Source organism: Hemicordylus capensis, chromosome 2 (assembly GCF_027244095.1).
Source record: "Hemicordylus capensis ecotype Gifberg chromosome 2, rHemCap1.1.pri, whole genome shotgun sequence".
NCBI lineage: Eukaryota > Metazoa > Chordata > Lepidosauria > Squamata > Cordylidae > Hemicordylus > Hemicordylus capensis.
In genome coordinates, this window is record NC_069658.1 from 168,080,568 (window position 1) to 168,090,641 (window position 10,074).

Here is a 10,074-nt window from a genome sequence, read left to right on the forward strand (position 1 = left end):
CCAGCCTGAGACACCTCCCCTTCCCACGTTTACACTGTGGATGATGCTCTCCGACCCCGTACCCCTGTGGGTATATTTCTAAACAAACCAGGAGGGAACTCCAAAGGGTAGCCAACATGAGCACGCTTCTCCTTTGCACACTACAAAGCTAATTGGGCTTTCCCTTGTTTTGCATTCTATCTCTGTTAAATAGGGCTGTGTTTTGGGAAGGGCTTCTTGCTTTGTAGGATTGCTGCAGGTGGGACTTTTTGCCATCCAGCCTTCCTGGGCAAAAGAGAGCCCCACAAACAGCTGTCCGACTGTTTGGGCTTTCCAGTGAGAGAGTAGTTCTTTGTTCTTCTTTCGAGGAAGTTAGGATATAGCAGAAAGCAGCATTCTTGGAGTCACGCTGTGCAAAGGAGTCCAGTACCCATGTTTGCTGGCACACATGCCTTCTTTCTAGGGAAGCAGGTAAATAGGAACATAGGAAGCTGCCTTATTCCGAGTCAGGCCCTTGGTCCATCTAGCTCATTATTGTCTTCACAGACTGGCAGCGGCTTCTCCAAGGTTGCAGGCAGGAATCTCTCTCAGCCCTATCTTGGAGATGCTGTCAGGGAGGGAACTTCGAGCCTTCTGCTCTTCCCAGAGCGGCTATGAGAGAGCAAGGGCTATGCTGCAAAGCTGCCCGTGGAACTGTATATTTCTGCCTCCCCTCACCCTTTCCAGGGAGCATCCCTGTGTGCTGCCTTCAGAACCAAGCTTTCAGAACAGAAGGTTTAAGCATGACTAAACAGTGCAATGCATTTGACACCCTTCAACCCCCCCCCGCCCCGCCTGCTGCCTTCTGTCTCTGTGTTATTCGCTGCCCCTCACCTCGTTGCATGGTGCCATCTACACACAGGGAAGCACCTCCTCATGCTAGAGCTTTCCAGAAGACTCTGCTGTTAGGTGCATTCCTCTGTGTGTATTTGCACAGAGAACCACTTCGGGAACAAAAGGTCTCCAGTAGCAATTCTGTTTTCCAACTTAATGTTGTCTTTCCACTTCCCTTTGAGCACACAGTGAAATAGCCATCCTTTTACAACCAGACCTGAGTTTACAGTTCATTAGTCCAGCTGATAAGCCTCAGCCATGAGTCTTTCCAGGGAGTTATGTGCATGCATGCAGTGCATTCACTCTGCTCTTCTTCCAAGTGTGAGAGTGTGAAACAAGCTTGGCATCAGGTTTGCTGGCAGAGTTTGCTTGCCCCACCCCACAGTTTTCATCAAATAAAATATAAGTGGTATCAAGCAAGCACCTGAAAGTGAAACTTGTTCTTCCAGGTATGTGAGCTGAAGGACTTGGCTGCCAAAACACTGAACGGGGAGTAATCTTTTGTTTTCAGTCAGAAAGGTTCTGCAGGTCAAGGATTGGGGTTCTTTGGCAGAAAGAGGGCTTGCAAAGAACTTATGCTGCTGACTGTATGAACCTGGTATGGAAAAAATGGCCTCAGGCCTGGCCTTGAGGGGTGCTGTAATAGGGGTTTTAAATACAGTGTTTCTCCCTCATTTGTTCATGGCAGATAACAGAGGGGCCTGGAAAGGGAACCTGAGAAACTAACAACTACGTGGAATCTCTGTATTTGTCACAGGGAATTGTTTGATAGAGACAGGCTGGGGATGTTCCCTGGATGGCACTAGACTTCATTCTTTCTTTCTCTGCCTGCTTTTCTCTAGGCCTTCCTGGAGCGTTACCTCAATCCAGGCCCAACCCTACAGTATGACCGTGATCGTTGGTTCTCCAAGCACTGGACACTCATTAGCGAGGAAGCAGTTACAAAAGGATTAAGGGATGGTGTTGTGTTTGTCCTCAAGTGCTTGGACTTCAGTCTTGTCATTAATGTGAAGAAAATTCCCTTCATCAAACTCTCAGAGGAGTTCATTGATCCCAAATTTCACAAATTTGCCCTTCGCTTACAGTCTGAAACATCAGTCTAAGGGGCCATATAGGTATGTGTGAGTGAAGAGAGGGTATTTTCTGACTTCAGGCATCGGTGTTTGGTTTTTCCCCTTCCCTTTTATTCCGATTGAAACTGATAGGTGACTGACTAGGGGTATTTTTACCATCTGCACTTTATCTGGAAAGAGGATGGGGGAGATTCTCTCTGGAAAAATCTGCAGATCTGCTCATGGATTGAGTAAGCGCATTCATCGAGACTGAACTCTTGCTTTAGTTTGAGCAAACTGCAGAGGTCTGTGAGCCCATGTGGTGTTGCTGCTTTTATCTGCCACTCTGCTCTAAGATCAACTAGTATATAGGTGCTGCTTTGCTCTGCTCCAGCCTGCTTCTTTGTGTGTGTACAGCTTTCTGTTCTCATTGCTTTGCTTAGCGTTTGGCATTCATCTCTGTGGCTCAATTCAGACATCACACCAAATCGTGGTTTGTGCTAACCCTTGTTTAGAACCCAAACATGGTTTGAGCTTCCAGACTTCAAGCAGGCAATCCATACTTTTAAAACTTTTTGGCTGCCTTAATTTTCTGTATATCCCAGCATTCAGTGGCATAAGTTCACCCCTCCAGGTTCTGGATGGCAGGCAATGGCCATAACTATGGTCTCTCAGTTCAGACATCATGCCAAACTATACTTAAGTTTCATTGATGTCTGAACTGAGCCTGTGTGAAGAAAAGTTTATACTTTAACCTATTGGGCAGTTTCTGTTAGGGGACGTAGGAAGGCCTTTCTTAAGGAAGGTTACCGTTGTGTCTTCAGGAAAACATCATCTATGTAATTCCATCTTACCACAGGCTGTGCAGGGGATGGAGGGATGTCTCTTACGTTGTTTCTTTCACCACTCCCTGTACTGTAACTCTGTGAATCATGACCAGTTGTGTGTTTCTGAAATTTTGAGCAGTTTTATAGGATAGCTTTCCCAACTCCTGCACTCATATTCTTGCCCTACAGGCTTAAAGCATCCTTCTTCTTTCCTTGGAGAACCGTGTTGGGTTTTTTTGTTTTTGTTTTTAAAAAACTGATTTTTCCACCCCTCCCAGGTTTTGTCTTTCACTCCCCCATACATATTTATACAATTGCAGAATGGTTGAGGAGACTGTTTCAGATCCTGATCCATTTGATCCTGAAGAAGTGGGTCATGAGTAAAAGGGACTGTTTCCTGATTTAAAAGGGTTTATTCTTGTAAGATAAACCCTTCCTTCTATCCTAAGGAAGAAGAGATGGGAGACTTTTCTGGTGATTTTTTCCCCCCAGCAGCTTATAAGAAAAGAGGAATATTGGATTCAGAGCAGGGAATGCTTTCCTGAATACTTTCAAAATTAGATTGCATTTAACCAAACAGTAATGAGCTGTGCTGTTTCCAAGGGTCCACACAATTTGGCTGGCTTTTAATTATGGTTGCTTCTGACTTCCCTGTCCCAAGACCTGTCGTGCACAGAGAAAGGAAGGGTCAGTCTCTTTCGCTTCACATTGGGCTTTGAAGCCACTTAGAAACTGTGAGAATCTGTCTCACTGGTGCAGATAAGAGATTCCTCGAATTCTCTGCATCTACCAGAGGACTTCGGAGAGGGACTTATTCTGTTTCTCTGGAGTCTCCTCCCACCTCCTCTACAGTGGGTGGAGAACTCTGAAAATGGGAGAGGTCTCCTGCTTTGTGCTGCTTGTGTGGAGCAACTGGGAGCAGGTCCTTAACCAAAAAGAGATTTGTAGTCACTGCTGGCCACCTTGCAACTACATCTGTGGACCAGTGTTCCCTCTAATAGGGATTCCCAGAACTACAACTCCCATAATCCCCAAGCCAAGGCTATAGCAGCCAGGAGTTGTAGACAAGAGTATCTGGGAATCGCTGTTAGAAGGAACACTGCTGTGGATCCCTGACTGTATTTCTTGGCAGCTTATGACACTGTGTGTTCTCTGTGGTTCTCAGGTTCTGCAGGCAGCTGCTGTTTGAAAATAATTTCTTTAAAAAAAAAAACTTAAGAAGCAGCAGCAAAAATAATCAAATTAATATAATATGATTTGATTATTTATAAACCATCAAATATAAATGTTAAGAACAAGTGTTGTCCAATGAGCATATAACACTACATGTTTTTCAATGCAGATACATTTCATTAAAATGTTGTCATTTCTTACACTGCTTGCCACATGCCTTCCCCCCCACCCTAGCACCAGTTGAATGTATTTCCCCCGGTACAAATGCCTAAAATATGTTAACCTCTTCATTAAAGTTGTTTGCTGCACTTTTATCAGCTTTTCAGCCAAACAAGGTAGCAAGCTGTTCCTCTCCCAGTGTTAGGGATGTCCCCGGAACGGAATGTAGGTTGAGCCAGTTGTTCCAATGAAATGAGCTCAGTATACTCAAAACGTTCTGAGCTGTCCACACATATGGCTGCCGTGCATGCACAGGGGCCAGAAGAGTGCCATTTTGGAGTCCAAAATGGCGCTTGGAACACTTGAAACATTTTGACTCAGAACAGGGTTGTTTCGTTCAAAGGTCAGGCCCTTCATTTGAAGAGCGTTCTGTACCGAGCTCAGAATACTCAAACCAGCCCGTTTCAAGTCAGAACATTCTGAGCACTGAACGTTCCAGTGTACTGCCAGTGGCAATAACAAATAGCCAATTAATACATGTTGTTTCTTTCCAACATTACCTTTTAGATTACTGCCAGTTGACTTTGTAGAAGTTTATAACCAAATTTTATTTTTAAAAAACCATTGTCCTATAGATAGATATAATGTTGGCATCTGTCTCTGGCAATTCCCTGTGTAATTGGTATATATTTTTCTTCATCTGATAGATGTGTAGTACCAACATACAAAATTTTGTAGAAATGTTCCCAGTTTAATCTGTAGTTAGGACCTGTTCTACATAGACAATTCCAAGAACATTTAGGGACTGACATCCTGCCTGCATGCTTCAAGGGATTTGTGGCATGTGATGGGAGCCCTCGTGCTTTCCCCCAGCACACATGCTGTTGCTCCAGAGCCCTTAGAGTCTGGAGCACTACCCCCATCCCGTAGGGCTCTGCAAGATCGGAAACACAATGCTGAGGGGAAAGCAGCCTGTGCACAGGGAGAAAGGGAAAGCTGCTCAAGGGCTCCTGTCACAAGTTCACCTGGAGCTGGATTTACAAATGGAGAAGTCTCCCCTTAACAGGCTGAATGGTCACATAGAGTAAAATAGCTTAAATGAGAAGTCATTCCAACCTAGCTGCAACAGTGATTGCAAACAGAAGAGATTCACTTGCACCCCAAGGTAACAAGACCCTTGCTTATACTTTTAAGCAAGCAAGTGGGCAAGTGGGAAGCACCTGTGATTCTACATTTAATGTGGTTTGGGGCCTTGAACCACAGATGATCTCTGTGCATTATGTGGCCTTGTGTAGAGGAAGTGCTTAAGAGTTTTCTGCTGTGATTGATTGTCTCCCTCCATTTGGCCTTATTTGGAAGACACAACGTTGGGAGGATGTGCCAGTGAGAAGATCTCTTAATAAGACTGGTGTTTCTCTCCTCCCACCCCACACTCTGCCTTCAGCCAAGTGCCCTGGGTTTTTATTTAATAAGCAGTAGTTCTATCTGTTTAACTGGAATGTACCTGATAGTTTTTTAGACAATATTTTTTAATGAAGGAGACAACAACCCTATCTGGTGCCTTTACTGGTCGTATTCAGACATTATGTTCTACGAGGATATAGGTGTCATGTTTCCGTGTGAACAGCTGTACCTGCATTCATGTTAAAAGTGAACCTGCATACAGGCCCCCTGAAATGCAGAATACAGATAGGAAGTGGGCTGCTATACCTGTGTTCAGCATTATATTTGAATAACAGTACAGTACTTCTGCAAGACAGATCATGCTGGAGAGAATCAATCTATGTGGTCGCTAAGAGTCGACACTGACTTGATGGCGCTCAATCAGTCAATCACTTCTGTATAGACCTGTACCTGTATTCACTGTGCACTTGTTGGCTGAACAGGACTACTGTTACATATCAGTTTTGGAGAAACCACTGCAGTTGGGCAACCACGTCCTAAAAGCAAATTCAACTGTTTTTGCCCCAAACCATCCAAACTAGGTGCTGGTTAAGCCCAGCTGACATCTGCCTTGACTTGGCTGTGTGAATTTAGAATCAAAGGCTAGCCTGGTAGCTGCAGAGAAGAGTATTTCAAGCACTAGATATCCTTTCCTCCTCCAGTTCCCTGAAATCTGGATTTTATTTGCTCAGGAAATGTCTCCTTTCTTCACTATATATTATTGTGTGTTGAAAGTGACACACAATGAAATGTACAACATTTATAAAAAATAAATGCGCAAAAATTTATACAATAGAAATGTGCAAAAAATTATAAAACAGAAGCAATGGCAGCTGCTTTGGAGTTGGGGAAGTTGCTTCAGTCTGCATCCTTCACTTTAGAATGCCATATTTCTGACTTTTCTGCTGAAAGGAACCCTGCCAATATGTGTTTAATTGAAAGGCTCTTGTCTGTTCGAACACCTTAGATGCTTCAACTTGAACGAGAGGGTAAACCTCTCCCTGTTTGTCTGGTGTGTTTACTTTTGCATTCCCTTGAGATTGTAAAGGTTGAAGAGAATGTGCTTTAAGGCTGCGGCACCCATGTTGCCCTCCTCCATCTGCCACAGGCTTTTCTTTGTGACTGTGGGCAAATTGCTCCCAGTATCGCTTGTTTTTCCCTTTGTTTGTAACACAAAAAGCACACAAATTCTGCCTGTTTCATGGGGTGGTGTAAAGTTGTAATTGAGGCTTGTTTTCAGGCCATCAACCAGAAAAAAACTATAAAATGTGCCAAACACACAATAATGCTAAACCCGTGAATCTGTAGTAGTTTTAGGGAAATAAAGTTGTTGGGTTCCTTTTCCATATCCTATAAAATGTTCTGGGCCAATTCACTCTGGGCATTTCTTATGTTGTTACTTTGGGCTGCTTATGCTATGGAAAGCCCCATGCTAAACCAGTAACATCATTCTGTATCTAGGAACCAAGGTCTCCTTGGGGCCAGCAGCATTGGAATGGGAAGAAACCATTCCTCCAACCTGATTCCTGGACACAGTCATTATGAGCACAGTGTGGGGCCAGCCGATCCCACTATACTGTAAAAATCTGCCCTTGTTCGTTTACACTGTGAAGACTAAGGTGCCTTCTTGCTGGAGATCAGCTCGTCAGTTTGCAGCCACCAGCCTCTCGCTGCCTGCTACATTGCCGAGGCTGCAGAAGACTGAATCAATACTTCCTTAATCACCAGCACAGCATAAATGAAAAGCCTTGCAAAGGCAAAATAAATGGACTGACACTTTTATGGTCAAAAGCATGTTCATTATATGAGTGCAGTTGTCAAGAACTTGCTTGTGGGGCTTTGATATTTTAAAACAAGCTCTATCACCTAATAGCATTTTCCTTCAGTGACTGTCTCATACCTGCATTGGTGACTTCTGTGACAGCATAGCTGATTAGCAGTTGCAGGGGTGGAGAGCCCGTGATGGAGTGTGTGTGCTTCTGTGGGGAGGAGTGTAAACCCAGTGTGCCTAATTGTTGCTTTGTATGGTCATGTGGTTGAGTCAACCATAATAAAAATATTCCATGATTGTTGTATAAACAGATTAATCACCCTTATCCTGTTGCTTTAAAACCAAGTAGAACTGACATTTTACAAACTTGGATTTTGTAGAGATAATGGTAGAGTGCCTCTGTAGCCCCACACACTTTGGGGGTTTGTGTATTTTTGGTATACAAGAGGCTTCCCTGATCAGGTTGGTGTTAGAAGAGGAGATTCTGTTGGCATGTTGCTGCTTCTTTAACCTCTAAAGGCTATTTTGTAGACTGTGGTTTCCCACACAGTTCTGACTTTGATGTTGCATCCCACATAGATGGGACTGCATAACTGTCTACTTCACCGTATTCACACAGAATGTGCATATGCTGGAAAACTGTAGCCAATCCTGTGGCCCTTTTTATTTGTTCTTCCCACCACATGTGCCACAGCACATGTGCCCATCACACATAATGATTTGCATGTAGAAGACACACATGAGTGAGAAATTGGCCTGGTTGAAATAGCCCTAAGGATTCTGTATAGTGCTCAGAATTGGAACCAGGACACACATCCCAATATGGCTATCCTGGGAGACAGCCCTGTGGTTGGACCATGTTTAATCACAGAATTTTAGAATGGGAATGACTCCTGGAAGATGACAGCAGCTCTAAGATTGCCTCTTTTTTATTCACCTGACACTACAGACTTAATTAATTTAAAGTAGAGAAGTGTTCTCTTATCTCTTTAGCTGCAGTTTCCTCCTTTCTTCGTTACTGCTACTGTTGCCTGTTTGAGTCATGTTTTTCTTGTGGAAGATGACAGATGTAAAATAGGAAGTAAGCAGCACTGACTTCTTTCTATCACCCATTACCATTTGGCCATCTTCTCCAAGCATTAGACCTATCACTTCCTTGACTTTCCGCTTCCTTTGTACATATCAGGAAAACTATTCGTGTTTTTGGCATCCCTTGTAAACCTCAGCTCATTCTGAGCTTTAGCCTTCCTGGAAACCATCAAAAGGTGCCATTTTTGTACTGTTCCTTGGTTATATGCCCCTCCTTCTGTTTATACATGTCCTTTTTGCTCCTCAGCTCTTCAGAGAACCTTTGTGCATCCACACTGTTTTATTTAGCCCATGCTTCCTCCTCATGGGAATTATTTGTGATAGTGCCATGCTCACATTCTGCTAAAAGGATGAGTCAAGATTTTACCCTGCATGACCCAGACCCTCTCGTTTCATGTCTCCAACACAAGCCACTAGAGCTCACTGCATTCTCTTCACAAGCCAGGAAGGTAGAAATGACACTTCATATTTCCCCTCCACCTCGTTTAAGCTTATCAGTTTCATTAAGTGTTTGGAACTAGCAGCTTTGGGATTAAGGTGGCAACTAAATCTAGTCACTGGTGTCATCAGTTTCATATGTTACTTCAGGTTATCAAGATCTCGCAGTAGTTACCCTGTGAATAATGTAACACCCTGACTGTGCTAACTGTGTTCCTAATATAACGGCCAATGCCAAGCATAGTTTGGATATGAGGCCTTTGTTTTTAGAGTGCACCCAAACACACTTTTGCTGTGGGGTGATCAAAACACACACACACAGAGAGAGTTGAGTCCTGCGGACAGACTGCATCACCTCCTCCAGATATTTTATCTAATCTTAGAACTGTAGAGTTGGGAGAGAACTCGGAGGCCTTCTAGTCCAACCCCCTGCTCAATCAAGGAATATTGTTGGTTTTTCCCTAGCAAGACATTATTTGGAAATAACACTTACTTATTTGGCGACTCTGATCTACCACTTATACAGACTTAACTATGATGTATTCTTGTTCTCCTTGGTGCTGGTTGTTCTAGTATTTAATTCAACATTCATTGTGTATTGGGAGTCAGTATTTTCTCCTGAACACTCCTCTCTTGATCACTGTGCACTGTTCAGCTTAACAATTTTCTCTGCACAAACGGTATTAAGTGTGTCTCATTCTCTTTCCCCACCCCCCACCCTTGGACAGCTTAACTGCACACGTAACTTTAATGTCATTGATAATACTCTGTGTGAAACAATTTTTTTTGTTCTAATTGTGGACTGAAGTAAGTTAAGTGGAATTCCTATTTGTCTGTCTGTCTAACATTGAATGCACTGTGTGTTGAGCATAATCAAGTGTTTGGGTTCTTAAGTTTGATAGCTGGCGTTTTTTTAATTGAAACATTGAGACCATTTTACACTCTGCATATTTTGTACAGTTAACTTGAAATAAAATGAAATCAGAAATTTTTATGTTTGTGGTGTTAGCATTCCATCTTATTTAGTAATCAGTCTATCTCTTTCCAAGTTTTCTTAGAGAAAACCAAAAGTGTTTTTTTTTAATACAGTGAACTGAGAGCAGAAGGGAAGGAACTGCTGAAGTTCTACAAATGCTTATGCCAGAGCTAGCAGAAGGGTTTGCCCCTTGCTATCATAGGGAGGTGCTCTAGGGAGCCTCTCATGATTAGGTCAATTCTTGGATTTTGTCCCTAGCACAGGGCTGCAAAATGTCAGCCTATAACTCCCATA

General features: G+C 43.2%; 1 protein-coding gene across 3 annotated transcripts in view; it reads left to right on the forward strand.

Annotated features, from left to right (window-relative positions):
• VANGL1 (VANGL planar cell polarity protein 1) overlaps nucleotides 1-9,798 on the forward strand; it is a 61,965-nt gene extending 52,167 nt beyond the window's left edge. For 2 of the 3 annotated variants that reach the window (XM_053289985.1, XM_053289983.1), the window contains one exon: nucleotides 1,695-9,798. In XM_053289985.1, the coding sequence (XP_053145960.1) occupies nucleotides 1,695-1,955 (261 nt within the window). In that variant the 3' untranslated portion in view covers nucleotides 1,956-9,798. The remainder of the gene's footprint in view (nucleotides 1-1,694) is intronic. The other variant, XM_053289984.1, reaches the window with a different exon arrangement.
• Nucleotides 9,799-10,074: the final 276 nt, after the last annotated feature.